This window comes from Equus przewalskii, chromosome 18 (assembly GCF_037783145.1).
Source record: "Equus przewalskii isolate Varuska chromosome 18, EquPr2, whole genome shotgun sequence".
In the NCBI taxonomy this organism is placed as follows: domain Eukaryota; kingdom Metazoa; phylum Chordata; class Mammalia; order Perissodactyla; family Equidae; genus Equus; species Equus przewalskii.
The window spans coordinates 26,115,979-26,131,461 of NC_091848.1; the positions used below are offsets into that span (position 1 = coordinate 26,115,979).

At 45.0% G+C, this 15,483-nt stretch overlaps 1 protein-coding gene across 7 annotated transcripts in view; it reads right to left on the minus strand.

Annotated features, from left to right (window-relative positions):
- DGKG (diacylglycerol kinase gamma) overlaps nt 1-15,483 on the minus strand; it is a 236,133-nt gene that overhangs the window by 118,918 nt on the left and 101,732 nt on the right. For all 7 annotated transcript variants that reach the window (XM_070582487.1, XM_070582490.1, XM_070582486.1 and 4 more), the window contains 5 exons: nt 13,207-13,256; nt 9,765-9,839; nt 8,738-8,860; nt 4,168-4,285; nt 2,424-2,512 (listed from right to left, as the gene is read on the minus strand). In XM_070582487.1, coding sequence (XP_070438588.1) covers nt 2,424-2,512; nt 4,168-4,285; nt 8,738-8,860; nt 9,765-9,839; nt 13,207-13,256 — 455 coding nt within the window. The remainder of the gene's footprint in view (nt 1-2,423; nt 2,513-4,167; nt 4,286-8,737; nt 8,861-9,764; nt 9,840-13,206; nt 13,257-15,483) is intronic.

A 15,483-nucleotide genomic window follows, 5' to 3' on the forward strand; every position in this document is an offset into this window, starting at 1 on the left:
CGGCTTCCTTGGCATAGTCCTGGCCCTTTGGAGGTGCCCACTGATGGATAATTCCCCTCCCCCTCCTGCCTTCTGTAGGCCAGTGGCTCTCAGCCTTAGCTGCCCATTAGAATTACTGGGGAGCTTCTAGAAGTCCTGATGTCCAGCCCTTACTCCAGACCAAATAAGTTAGAGTCTCTGGGGATGGGACCCATCGTTGGTATGTTTTAAAGCACTCTGAGTGATTATAATGTGCAGCCAAGGTTGAGGAGAAGAACTCTAGAAGGAAGTTAGAGAAAATGTTCAAAGAAATTAGTGGCGGTCAGCAGCCAGTGGCTTTCACATCTGTTTCCTGGAAAGCTGGTTGTACCTGCTCCCTGGCCAGGAAATGCCACTACGGCAGCCCAGGAACTTGGGAAGCAAGTGGGAAAGCATGTGTCAGTGCATCCAAAGTGACCCATGACACCAAATTCTGGGAGCCTAAGCCCTCAGTTATCTCCTCCAGGAATTCTACAGAACCTCAAAATTTTCCACCAGGGCACCCCAAACAGCAGAAGGAAGTGGGTATGGACTCTGGGGAAATGTAGGGGCATAGCTTGAAGTGCCAACTACAAGCACAATATTAAAAACACATGGAATATTTGCACAATACCACCCATGTTTATATTCTATTGTATCATGCAAGTTGTTATGCTCTCCCCCCAGAAGGTTTTTGATAGAATTGTTGCCTTAGAAGATGTGTCATGTTTATTTTGTAGCTTCTCACCTTCTGCCATGCATCCCTTGGGGTAGAAGGAACCCAGTTTGCTAATCAACTTGTCATCCACATGGTCACATTAAATTTGTTTTGAGATTACTATTATTTCCATTTTGCAGAGAAAAAAAATGAGGCCTCAGAGAGGTTAAGTGACTGGCCCTAGGTTCCAAGGCTGGTAAGCGATGAAGCAGGGACTCATAGCTAGGTCTTCTGACTCCAAGTCCACGTTGTCTCTTCTGGGATCAGAAGAGATGGTGAAGGACTTGGGACTCAGGAAGGGTGCCTGGAGACTCAGAAGGTCCTGAATGTGCCCTGTTGGCCCCTCAGTGGCCCCCTCTGTTCCATGTAGCTTAGGGTCTGAGTGCAGGAGAGGTGCCGTGTGTCCTGGTGAAAGGCATGGACATGGAAAGGTGTGTGTATGGGCGTGGTGCAGAAGGAGTAGACAAAAGGCCATGCAGTGTCTCATGGGGCATGCATGCATGTTCTTGTAGGTGCCCTTCTCTCTCGGAGTCCTTTCAGAGAGCTGGATCCCACTCCCACCTGCTAACCATGTCCTGACTCAGATTCCTCAATGGAATCTTCCCCCTCCTTTAACTCAGGGTACCTTTCTCTGTGAATTTTAAGGACAGTCTGTTTACAGACTCTTTGAATGGCACCACCCAATGGCCAAGTTAGAAACCTGGGAGCCATTCCTGACTTCATCCTCTTTCTCATCCCCTACGTCCCCATCACCAAGTCCTGGTGGTGGCACCTCCCAATTATCTCTCAAACTCTCCCTTCATCTCCTCTATCTTGGTCAGTGGGACAATCAAAATACTCAACAACTGGCATGGCTGGGGGTCACTCGGCACAGAGATAGCTACCACCATGCTACTGCAGACATATCAGAGCACAGCAGGTGAGTGCAGACCCCACCGCAGTTGGGCCCTCAGTGCAGCACTACCTCTTGTCTGAACTGTTGGAAGAATTTTTTCCCCTCTGATCTCTCTCTTGCACTATGCTCAGAGGGATTAGCCTAATTCGCAAACCCAATCATCTCTTCATGTGCTTAAAGCTCTTCAGTGGCACCTTAGCTGCATAGGAAACTCCTTTCCAGCTCTCACTGGCCTCACAAGACCTTCCCAGGCTGGCTCTCCCCACTTTCAGAGCACATCTCCTGCCATTTACCTGTAAGCATCCTCCTTCCCGGTCATACCAAACTAAGTACAGACCCCAGAATAAGCCATGTCTCCATGCCTTTGCACATGAGGCCTCTTCCGCCTTGTGAAGTCCTCCTGATCTGGGTTCAAGACACAAGTCAAATGCCACCTCCTTTGTGAAAGCTTCCCCGGCCTCCTCCTTGGTGCCTCAGCTGTATGTCGCACATAGCCCTATTGTCACCGTACATCTCACCTCTTTGAACTTTGCTTACATGTCCGTCTCTCTCCCACTAGACTACACAGTTCTCCAGCAGGTGGGGACCATCTTCTAACCTGTGTATCCTCTAGCACAGTGCCTGGTACACGGTGGGCACCAGGGAGATGCTGAATGGTTTGATGGATGAACGGGATGGTTCAAGGGTGGTCCTCGAGGCAGGGAAGAGACTGGATAAAACTCCCAAAGCCCCTTCCTGCCCAGGAATCCATGGTGATGGACATGTTGCCCTGGACACAGCATGCAGTAGAACAAGGCAATAGCTGTCACCAACCTCACCACTCCTTTTGGTTTTTGAGTTCGTTTTGACACATCCAGGAATGTTTTTGGATACACAGCGTTCATGGACAGTGTATTTACAGTCTGAAAAAAAGGAAAGTTTTTGTGAGTGACCACCTAGGAAAGGTCCAGCCATCCCCCCACCCTCACTCCGGCTGAGGCCCGTGCCTTCCTCTGGGTGGCCAGTCAGCGGCAGGGGACATAGGGAGCTGGGCTTGCCTAATGGAAATTCAAAAAAGTCTCCAGTTGTTCACTGAGAAGAGAATCCACAGCTATCTCCCAGACATGCTTCTGCATCCTGCACCTCACTACGCTGCCTTCCGCTGCGGGCAGTGAACACGGCAGGAAAACATCCCCAGAAAGCTGCTTTCTGCTTAAGGAGCGGGAGGGGTCTGCCTCCTTGCCATGCCAGTGCCACAGTGCTGTATGTTGGGGATGTGGGGGAGTGGATAGAAAGGCCAGGGCTCTTCCTAATAACTCTGGAGTTAAGCAGGCCTGGGCCCGAACTCTGGCTCTGCCACTTGTGACTACTCACGTAATCCTGGGTAAGTTGCTTTACATCTCTGAAATACAGGATTTTCTACAGAATGGGAATAAAACTGCCTCTTTCTCTTAGCAGGGCTTTTGCAGCATTAAATGAGATAATTATAATAAAGCACCATATGACTGGGTCAGAATAGCTATTCCACAAATTATTATTGTTATTGTTGTTACTACTTACTACCATGCAAACAGCAGAGGCCCACACGCCTAGAACCTAATAGGGACAAGACTGGGTGAGAACTGGATTTGAACAGGTGCTGGAAGACCGGTGGGCCCCTTCCTTAGTCTCCTGATGCTTGCTCTTGGTGGACGCCGGGCCCAGCTCTTCTCAGATGACATTTGTGACCGAGGTCACTTGCTGCCTAGCTCATGTGTGCATGTTCGATGAAACACTTTGGTGACCTGGACCGTACCTGAGGGCCCTCCCTGCAGGAGCAGCTCCCCAGGCCCTGGTGCCTTCAGGCTGAGTGTTTACTGTCTCTGTCTGCTCATACCCTGGCCCTTACAAAGGCTTCTGCTCCTTTTATGCCCCCTCTTTCCTAGCGGGCCCCTCTTCCTTCCCGCTCCTCTATCTCCTTCTCTTGTTCTCTTGAAAATACTCATTTGTCTTTCAAAAATTCTTTAGGATAGAATCTAAGAAAGGAAATGTATAACTCAACATTGTAAACATTTAAAGGATCTTTAATCCTCTTCCTTCCCGCTCCTCTATCTCCTTCTCTTGAAAAGGAAGGTCTCTCTCCTTCCTTTTCTACAGGTGTTTTTTCCTCCTCTCCTGTCTGACTTCACTGAATGGATTATACAGTGAAACAAACAGTTTTAATTTCCGTTGCATTTACAAATATAGGTTTATATTGCTTATGAATAAAAAACCCAAATTCTTCTAACTACCCCAAATAAACAAGCAAAACCCAACTAAAATTAGTATGTGATGCTTTTTAATTATATGTGAACCTTAACTGTTTTCTAGGGAGTCAGTGGCCCATGACAGGACTCCAACAATAGGACAATACTTGCTCATTTGACTTGGGTAGAACAAAAATAGCATATGAAAGTCTTGCTTTATTCCCTGCTGTTGGAACAATATGGGTGGTCCTTTAAGCTAGTAAGCAGAAATACCTAGACTTTCCTTGGAATGGCTCAACCGTGTGCAGAGCAAGACAGCGCCTGGGGAAAAGGTTTGAAGGAAGTTTACTTACAAATGCAGCACAGGCCTTGCTTCCGAACGCCCATCAGCATGATGTGGCAGAAGTTGCAGTAGGTGGGTTTCTTGAAGTGTTTCATGGTCCAGGCGTGCCTCCCATCCCCCTTGGAGCCCTGCAGGGATGGCAGAGGAGGGAGACGCTGAGCAGGCAGCCCCATGCTTAGGGTTTTCTTTTCTCTAAAACAATTTTCTTCTCATATTTGGAAGACAAGATATTTACTTATTTAACTGTTTTAAGGACTCTTTCAAAAGAAACTCAAATTGAAACAAAGTCCTTTGTGTGTATATGCGTTTTCTAAAATTAGCATATATTAAAAATTAGGAATACCTGAGTAGGAACATGTGCGTTGGGGATAAAATAAGCCCTTTCCTACACGGCTAGTGGAAGTGTAAATCAGTGCAAACTTTCTATCTGTCTGTCTGCCTGTCTATCTACCTATCTATCTACCTACCTACCTTCCTGTCTACCCTCTATCATCTATCTATCTGTCTACCATCTACCATTTATCTATCCGACTACCATCTATCATCTACTGTTTATCTATCTAAGCTCTATCTACTGTCTGTCTATCTACACATCTATCATCTATGTATCTATCATCTATCTTTCTATCTATCTAATCATCTACCTATCTACCATCTATCATCTGTCTGTCTATCATCTACCATCTGTCTCTCTCTCTCTATCTAATCTATTTATCTAAAGATCCTTTAAATGTTGACAATGTTGAGTTATACATTTCCTTTCTTAGATTCTATCCTAAAGAATTTTTGAAAGACAAATGAGTATTTTTGTGCTCTGTCAGATGTTTAACACAGCATTACTTAAAATAATGAAAAACGAAATATCTAAAGGTCTCAAAATTACCAAAAGGTTAGTTGTGGCACATCCATATGATTTAATGTTAAGTGGCCACCAAAAATATATTTATAAGATTATCTAATGGCATGGAAATGTGCTTATGACACAAAGCTAAGTGAAAAAAGTAGAATGCAAATTTGATGACACATTGTGATCTCAGTTTTGTATAATAAGACCTTTGATGGAAGAAATGTCACTAAACTGTTAACAGAGGTTAGCTATAGCTAGCAGTACTACAGAGTTATTTTATTCTTGAATTTCTCCTTTCTTCTGTTTTTCCAAATTTTCTACAGTGAGCATTTACTAGTTTTATAATCAGGAAAAAATAGCTTAGGAAGAACAATGTGCTCCTCTCATCAACTGTCTGTATACTGATAAAATAGTAAAGAGACAGAGGGAAGGTTAAGCCATTTCCTCCTGACTTGGCTCAGAAGTGAATTCAACTTCTCCACTAGATGGGCCAAGCCTCATATAATCACACACTTTCCCTGGACACCAAAGCTCCCACCTGCCAGCCCCTGGGAGCACAGTCCCTCCACGGGTGATGTCCCTGAAACTTTCTCATAGGCTCCATCAAAAGAGTGACACTCGGGCTGGTCTTAAGGGTAGTAAAGTACTGTAGTAAGGTGGTGATGATTGCCAGTCAGGTACCTAGAGTCCAACGTGCTGGATTCAAACCCAGTTCCTACTTCTGGGCCTCTCTGGTTTGGGCTAATCACGGCAGCCAGACCCATTCCTGCGCCTGACTCTTCTGCAGGGTCTCCAGGGGAGGCCATAAGCTTTTCCACATGCTGGTCTCCTCCTGGGGCCAGGATAAGCTCTTTTCTTCTCGCCACCTCAAAACCTTGCTTCTTCCAAGACCTCACTTTTATGGAATGAAAGCCTTTTTATCTAATGGCTTCAACTATAGTAAATAGGTTCACTAATTGATTAAATGGTTCACTAAAAGACTGATTCATTCATTCTTTTGCCGAACCTCCACCTCAAGGGATTTTTGTAAGAATTAAATGAAATAACAGAAGTAAAGCTCCTAATCCAGTGCCTGACACATTGTAAATGAAAACATTTGTTAAGTTCCTACTCTGTGGTAGACAGTAAAGGACACAAAAATAAGTAGAGTGTTTTCTTCTGTATAAGGAGGTAGATTTATATCTATTCTAAAAATGAAGAAACAGAGGTCAGAGAGTTTATATAAGTAGCCCAAGACCACAGAAATAATAAGCGACTGAGCCAGTAGTCAAACTGGGGGCTCTTGCTGGCCTGAGAGCCCATGTTTCTTCCATCCTCCTCCTTTACCTCCACAAACCAGGGTTTTCCTCCATGGACAGAGGGGAAATTACAGCACTCTTCAGCAGACCCAGCTGCTTCTTCATGCAGCCCAAAGGACTGTCATTTTATCTGAAAATACCTTCATTAGCTAAATCAGTTAGCAGACTCTCCCTTTCTCAGATACTATTTTCAGAGATACAGAGTTGAGAAGCAAAACAACTCTGGCTTGGGCTAAAGGAACATTTCCACTTGGAGTATAGCACCATCATGTGGCTGTTTCATGTCTGCACTCTAGAGGCTGCAGGCTGTGGGAGTAACCTTCCTCAGGCAACGCCAGGGTTTATGCTGCTGCTGCGATCTCGCTGGGAGACAGATTGTTTCTCATATATCCCATTCAGAGATCCCCAGACTTTTCAGTGGCCATATGCGGGTTTTGAAAAACCCAAACAAGCAGTGTGACTTTTAAGAATTGAAGAATACTTTCTCTAGAACCCCAAATATTAAATGTTAAAACTTATGATTTAGTGCATGTTTAAAAATAAATGCATAAAACTTTTGACTAATAAAAACTAAACCCACATTTGCTTTTTGTATCCCACTTTCCTGATGTAAAAGTATGGTTTTTTACAAAGTTGATTTGGCATTGTGGGGAGAAAATGGAGGGAATGTTGAAGAAACAGTCTCTCTCTCCCTCCTCCATCCATAAAACAGAGGATCCCCTCCATGCAAAGAGTTAGTGGCACTTTGGACTCAGCAAGTCCAAAATAGGAAACAGGAAATTGGAATTGGTTCCTTGTGATTAAAATGTCTCATCTCTATTCCCATGTTTCAGAGAAAAAACATGTATGTTGGAACATCACCCAAGCAGAACTTGTACTTTGATTTGAGTATAATCTTGAGTATTGACAGCAGAAAGTATATCTTACTTATCTGAGTGCCCCCAGGTTCTAGCACAGGTGGGTTCTTGCACACAGTAGGTTCTCGGTAAGGGATCATTGAACAAGGGGTCTGCTGTTCCTGAAGATGAAAGATGGCCTCTGGTACTAAGTAGGTGTCTGTGGACAAGTCCTTTTACCTCTCTGGCCCTCGGTTGGTAAAATGAAGGGGTAGACCAGGGGTCACCAAGGTCTTTTCCAGTTCTAACTTTCTAGGGTTCTAAGGAATAAGAAGGGAATTATGTAGATCCTGGTTCCTTGATTTCTACTTAGCACTTGGAAAGAACTGGGCATGCTAGGAGATGACTGCAGGATTCTTAGTTCTTGAGTGTTGGAAATGAAGGTTCAGCTTTAGTCCTGAATCGCAGAACTGTCAGGTGGAGACATTACAGGCAACAACAGTCAGTTACAGGCTAACCCAGCTGAACTTCCTGTTCTATTCCTCTCTTTGACATTTCAGTGATCTCCAAGAGGTGTTGTCACACAACCTGTGTGACTGTCCCGGTAAATGCTTATGTGACCATTTGTACTTCTAGTTCCAATTATCCCTACCTCATGTATGGAAGTTACTTCATTTGGTAAATAAGCAGACTAGGTCAGATGCGGGCATATATAACCACTGATTTCCATTAAGCCTCTACATGTGCCCCCTGCTATGATCAAACTGGGGGGTTTCTCTAATACCATCTGAACTTTCTTTCATTTAGGTCTTTGATCAAGCTATTCTCCAGGTCTCTCTTCTACCATCTTCTATCACCCAAACGATACCCATCCTTGAGAGCCAGATCAAATATCCTCCTAGGTCCTTCCACTTGATCTTTATCTCAAGAATGGGATATCAAAATCCCATGTATTCTTCAGGGCCAGGCAAACACCCTCCAGGGTTTCTTCCCGTTGGTCTCACTCCTAAATGTGGGATGTTAGAAAGTGCAGAATCTTTAGAGTCAAGTACAAATAAATTCTGGCTCTTCCTTTTGCTCCTCAGGCTCAGAATCTCAGTTTTCCATCTGTACAAACTGGGGAAAAAAATATCTACCTTACCTGGTTGTTTTGATTGTTAAATAAGATACTATCGTTAAAGCCTTCCACCCTACAACAGATCAGCATTTTTTCTTCCCCTTCCTTCCTTCCCTGACTCTGTCAGTATTTTTTAACTTAATTTGTGGAAAAGAGGGAATTCTTCCTTAAATTGATTTTTTTGCACTTTGCCTGGTTGAGTATAAGCTCCTGGCGGGTGAATATTGTATCTGTGTCCCCTCACGGTGCTCAGGACAGTATCTTTATTTTGTAATAATTTAGTAGATGTCTGTCAAATGAAGGAACATATTTCTGGCACTACTAGGTAGAGAGAGAGGACTTTTGGGCTGGTCTAGAGCATATGGTGTGTCCATTGAGAAGTCCAGGGCAGAAGCCAAGGTCACGTGTAGAGATTAACTTCCACGTGGAGGCCGATGTTCCTAAAGGGCAAGAGATCTTTGAACTCAGGTTTGCTTACTTACAGAGTCGTCCATGCCCAGGAGGACCAGCAATGGGATGGTGGTCATCCCTCCGTGGACCCATTCCTGTAGAGACACAAAGCCGTCCCGGTCGTAGTCCATCCCTTGCAACATCTCCTTCAATATCTGCGGAATCCACAGAGCAACAATCGTCCACATCGATCCTCGACTACAATGCCTCCCTCTGCCCTCTTCACTCTCTTTTGTTCTGCATGATCTGGCTTGTGTTTACCCCTTTCCCCTCTGTTCACAGTGAGTAGAGCAGTAAGGGAGCAAATGGGGGTGAGTAGACCAGTGTTCCAGGCCTGGCTCTGCCCCAACGTGACTCAGTGGCGTTGGGCAAGCCACCCTGACTCTCTGGGCTCTGCTTTGCTCATCTGTAAAATGGAAATAAGATTGCTATGTCTGCAGCACTGTAGTGAGGATTAGAGAAAATGTATATTAAATGTCTAATATAATGCCTGACTCATTGGATCCCGCAAATTTAATGATTACTATTAATATAATCTGGTGATTGAGAAAAATCTGTAAAATCCTTTATAGCTCTAAATTCTTTGATCTAGGAACTCCTGTTATAAAATTTTAGCTCTGGGGCCAGCCCTGGAGGCCTAGTGGTTAAGTTCAGTACGCTCTGCTTTGGTGGCCTTGGTTTGGTTCCTGGGTGTGGACCTACACTGCTCTGTTAGTGGCCGTGCTGTGCTGGCGGCCCACATACTAAAAAATAGAGAAAGATTGGCATGGAAGTTAGCTCAGGGTGAATCTTCCTCAGGGGAAAGAAAATTAGCTCTGGTGAAAAGGTTAGGGGGAATTGGGAATTATCATTTGAACTATGTCAGCACTTTTCCCTGCTGTCTACAATTTTTCCTATCAGAGAAATGAGAGGTCAAGGTGTAGGACTCCAGAGAAGCTGTCTATAAGAAGATGAGTCTGGGAGAGCCTGCACCATAAACATTTGTATCCAAGTCCTGATTGTGTCCCCTCTAATCATGGAAGCTCGCTTGGAAGTCGCCCTGTGCTTCTGGAAACTCACAGGCCTTAGCTCCGTAGGATCCCACTCGAGATACTGGGCAATGTGCAGCATTTGGTTAACAATACGATCCATCTCCTAGAAAACATCAAGGTGAGAAACCAACTGAAGATGCGTTTTCAAGAGCACGACTCAAAATCAAACCCTGTGGGAAAGTGGGCAGGGCAGAGCATGAGAAGCAGCCAGTGCAATAAACTGGCATTCCATGAGGAGTGCCCCATTTGCTTCTGCTCTTTAGTTCTGCCTCAACCACAAAGCTCATTGGAGAGCAGATGCTCACAAGAAGGACAAAACATGGACAAGCCAGAGGTATGCAGAAAGCTCACTGAACACGACCTCCTCCTGGACCTACCCAGACTCACCTTCCTTTGCCTATCTTGTGCTTTGACTTAGCATAGAAAGCACTCCTGTTTTCTCCTTTGTGATCATAGCTCCCTCAAATACTTACAAATGAAGGCAGTTCTCTCCTCCCTTCTTTATCACTCCTCGCTCCCACAGCTTTAGCAACCTGCGCTCCATCTACACCCCAAGGGTCAGTTTCAGTTGGATGTAGGGCCACTGTGTTGGTCCTAGCTCAGGCACTATGACTTAGATTCCTTCGGCATCTCCTCTTTCCCTTTGCATCCTGTTCAGCCCTGAGCCCAGGACTCTGTGAGCAGGAAATACATGAGGGTACTTTTGCTTGATGAGTGAGTCTTTTGTTTGGTACCAAGGCCAGGCTCCATATAAAACCTCAGAGAATTGTTGGAGGCTAATGAATCTGTGCACCAAGAGTCCCACTGAAACAACCTGGACTGAGGAGGAGGCATTTGCATCTCTTGGGCACCATCTAAGATGCTCATTCTAAGCTTGATTTGGGGAGACACGTTGGTGAATGAGACAAGGTTCAAATGTGTTACCTCCACCATGTAGAATGCTGGGTCAAAACAAGCAAGCTAAAAACCAACAGGGATTTTAAAAAATGTATTTCATTTGAATTAAAAAATAAGCCATTGCAAAGCCTCAGATGAGGCAGTAGATAGGGGTAAGGAAGTGGGCAGAAAGGTGGAGACAGGGTTCAGCAGAAGCTCCAATGGAAAAGAGCTTGTGAATCTAGTTGGGTCCAAGATTCAATGATAAAACAATGTGATTCAGGAGTCGAGAATTAGACTCAGTTTTGGGCTGTGAAATGGGTTGGGTATTTCCTGGAAGCAGAGTGGGAAGATTTCAGGAAGAACTAGTTCCCCTGATGTCTACCGTGGGCAGGCCACATGTAGATGCTTAAAGAGTCATGGAGGGGTGGGTTCAGTTCTGTGCCATGTTTCAAGAATGGCACTGACAAATCAGAGCTTGACCAGAGTGGATATTTAAGCCTGCCTTATGAGAAACAGGGTAGGAATTAGGAAGTTTTAGTTTGGGGAGGATTTTAGGGGAGATGTGATAGTACCTTCAAATACTTGAAGGCTTATTGTGTAGAATCGGTATTCCACTGGTCAGCTGTCCTGGTCAGCTACCGAGGGCAGAAGTAGGCCACGGAGGGATGCAGGGAGCGAGGAGTTGAGGGTTGGCCTGTTTTGGCCTCACCACTGGGTTGGGGGAGGGGGAGGGAGAACAGAATCAGGTTTTGTGTTGAAAATTTCCCTGGCAGACTATAGATGCTTTTGTGTGGCAAGGAAGCCCCTCTCTAACTAACGGTCATCCCCAGCAGTGGAGTGGCTGTTTTAAGGGAGCGGGTGACCTCTCCATTACTGGGTGCATTCATAAAGAGGCTGGGAGTCCAACTGCCAGGGATTCTTGGCGGAAAGTTGAATCAATAACTCTTGAGACTTGCTTCAGTCCACCATGTTACCTTCCAAATATATCTGGAATTTTACCCTTCTTACCACCTGCAATGCTTCTGCCCCGGGGCAGGTTGCCATCATGTCTTGTCTTTCTTATCTCAATAGCCTCCCAGCTGGTATCTCTGCATGCATTCCTGTAGTCTAGGGCTCAACATAGCAGCTAGAGTGGTCCTGTTAAAACCTAACTCAATCATATCACTCCTCTGCTCAAAATCTCCATTGGTTCTCCATTTCTCCAGATAAAAGATAAACCCTTTCAACCACCTGTAAGACTTGATAATGCTTTGCAAGTACCTCCTCCCCCATTACTTCTCTGATCTCATCTCTTATTACTTACTCACTCTGACCTCATCTGTTCCTCATTCCACTCCAGTCACTCTGGGCTCCTAGTTAACCCGCTAACATTCCAGGCACCCCTCAGGACCTTTGCTCTGGCTGTTCCCTCTGCCTGGAAGGTGCTTCCCCTAGATATCCCCATGACTTACTCCCTTACCTCCTGCAAGTCTCTGTTCAGATGTCCCCTCCTCAGGGATACCTTCCTTGGCTCTTCTTGCTAAAACTGCAGCTCCCTCTAACTCTTCCTTTCTCTCCTTCGTTTTTCTTCTTGCACACGTCTCTATCTAACACATATTTTACTATGCTTTTTAGTGTGCGTGTTTGCACTAGAATGAAAGCTTCGTGAGGGCATGGATTTTTGTCAGTTGGCTCACTGATGCATCTCCAGTGCTTAGAATAGTGCCTGACATAGAGTAGACACTCAATAAATGTGTGTTGACCAAATGTTTGAGAGTCTGTGATTCTCTGGTTTTTCTCCGGCATGACCCAACCCACAGCACTGCAATGTGGCTGTAGGGATCCCATAAAGACACTTTGGGGTTGGAGGGAATAAGGATGTCTTAGTTGGTCTAGTGGACTTGTTTCTTTTCTTCCTCCCTCTGGTCTGAATCAGCCCCATGCACCTCAACCTCAGAGTCTTTCTGTTAATGAGTCCCATCTCTGACCTTGCCAGTCATGAAGACAAGGCCTATCTGACTCTATGTGCCTTCTCCTCTCTCTGCCTTCTTCCATTTCCACTCTTCCTCTCACTCCATGATCCCTGACCTATCCTTGCCTATTCCTGAGGCGAGGTGGGGGGCGAGTCTCAGGCTTTCCCAGGTGCAAAGGGATGAGATTATGTGCTCAGAGTAGACAGAACCAGACTCCGAGAGCTAGTGTCCTGGGGTATGAGAGGAAGGCCAGGGTGATGCCGAAGCACACCAGCAGTTAACCTCCTGTCCTCTTGTCCTGGTCTTGCTGCCTCCCTCATCCTTCTCCTCTCTGCCCCTGGGACCTGGCAGGAAATTGCAGGGGGAATTTCTGAACCCAATGGGAAGTTAAACTAGAAGAGATACTAAAGCATCTCCCCATTCTGAGATTTTATGATCCTGGACTTCTGGAATAAAAGGCAAGTTGGAGTTCACTCTCTTTCAGGAAGTAGAAGGTGGGGGGTTCTATTCATTTCTGCAGTCCATATTGAGACATTGCTATTCCTATAAAGATGGAACTGAGAGTTCAGACTCTTCCTCCATCTGCTCCCCTCTCCCCCAGCCTTTCTAAGATCCAGGAAGGATATTTGGAGAGCTTACCGCTTGGTCCAGGAGACCGTTCTCATCCGAGTCATAGAGACGAAACATAACTGCAAGAAACACAGAGGTGAGGCTTGAGGTGTCCTCCAGGCACCAGGATGGGCTGAGGCTTTGTTGCTGCCAGTTTTTAGATCAGCTCTGACCGTCACTGGGGTGAGGGCTGTTGCAGCCAACTCACCCACCCTCCAAGGAACAGTCTGACCTCCTTACGGAGAGGGTGGGAAGAAGGAGGACAACCAAGCCACTTGGCTTCTGGGGCTGTTGAAGCAACAACTCTGTGGTTGATGAGATCAGGTCACGAGTGTGATTCCCCATAGAGCATTCACACTTCTCAGGATCACTGGAACACAACTCAAAGCAAACGCCCAGCCGGTGGCGGAGCAGAGGCACCAGAATTATAGACAGGACACTGCTTCTATTGCACACAGAAAGGGTGTGGAATTAGGTAGATTCAAATCTTGGCTCTTCCCTACCACCTTTAGGGTGTCAAATAAGTCATTTAACTTCTCTAGGCTCAGTTTTTTCATCTGTAAGATGGAGATTATAATAGTTTCTTTCTCCTAGGTTTGTTTTTTAAATGAGGAATGTAGAAAGCACTCAAAAGATGTTATTTTCTTTCATTAATGAACATTTACATATGGCATTTAATATGACAATGAACTGTCCTATGCACATTGTTACTTAATCCTCAATAATCCTATGAAGTAGTTACTATTACAGAAGCTATTCTATCCTTTTCCTAAAATCCATATGCTATTCAGAAACACCCTCTATCGCCTTCCAGCGGCAGGGAGGTGATGGTGGATCAGGAAGATCTGGGAGAGAAATTTGAGCAAAGGACTAAATGTTCATTTATGGGACCTGGAAACCTGCATTTCTTTCAACTAAAAGGTAGAGATCCTGTCTGTGGTCCCAGAAGTAAGCAGGATGGGGAGCAGAGCTGAACACGTTTTCATTTCCCTCTCATCCTTTAAAACCCTTCATCATGCCCACCTTCTCTCTGGAGCCTCCCCTGACCCACCCTTTCTTCCCCCATGCAACCACTCTGAGTCTCTCAGCACATGCCCACAGGGTCACAGTGTTCCTCTTAAGTTACCCTTGTGTTGTCGCTTCCTTCTACACGTTTTAATGTCTCCGCAACTTGTGTTTTGTTCAGTGGCGAGTTCCTGGTTGGAGTTCAAGTTATTTAAAATTAGGGTCAAGGGCTTCTGACTCTTTGTGACTGCTCAGAATGTCATGGTCAGAGGCACTCAGTATATGAAGCTGACTCGCCACAGAGATGGTTGAACGATGTAAAGAAGGACAGACCTTCCCACTAGTGTTGTTCCCGGACCCCAGGCTGAGGAGACTCTCTAACATGGCGCTTTCTTCGGTCCTTCTGGGCATGAAGAGTAAAACTAGAAAATGTGAGTAAGCATTCTATGTAGCAGCACAGCCTTGGGCAAGTCATTTAACCTTTCTGTTCTTTCTTACATGTAAAATGAGAATAATCATATTGACATTCTAGAATATTGTAAGGTTAAAATGACATAATGCATTTAAAGTGCTTAGCAAATATAAGGTGTTAGTGATGTGTTATTATTGTAATTATTGCATTAGTGATAGGTGGGATTTCAGGCTACTATTTCCAAAAAGATACCTGTTTGGTTATCATGTCTTTTAACATTAGCTAGAAGAAACAGAAATCTGCTACATGTGCCAACAAATTGGCACTTGAGACTTGCAAGTGTTGACACCTCAAACCTATGCGGGAGATTTTAAGCTCAGCTAATGAGCAAACTGTTTCATTTTGTTTTTGGCAAGGGTTAACCTTTGCCAGACTTTTCTTTTCTAATGTTTAAGTTTTGCTGACTAGTCTAATTATTAGCTGGGTTTTTGACTTTTGCTATAATGTGTACATTTTCCCCTTAATCTCTACTAAGTTCCCAAGAGAAGCTAAAACAATATATATATTTTTTAACACGGTCCTATCATTTCCTGTTTTAAAACTTTGCCATAGGTTCCCAGAGGCCAGCGAGACCGCCCCTGGAGGGACTCATTTATAAGACTGCAGGCCGCTTCAGTCACTGTGGGCTTTCCTTCCCGCCACCAGCTATTACTCTCCTCCTGAAGATCTGTTTTTGAAACCAACTTAGTAGCACCATGAAACCCAGCTCAACTCCCTTAATTCACTAGCCTTCTTTCTCTAGAGGCCAAAAAACTTGGGGTGGGAGTGGATGAAGAAATGGAAATAAGATAGAGGTTGATGCGATCTCAAGGAAAAAAAATTCCTCATTG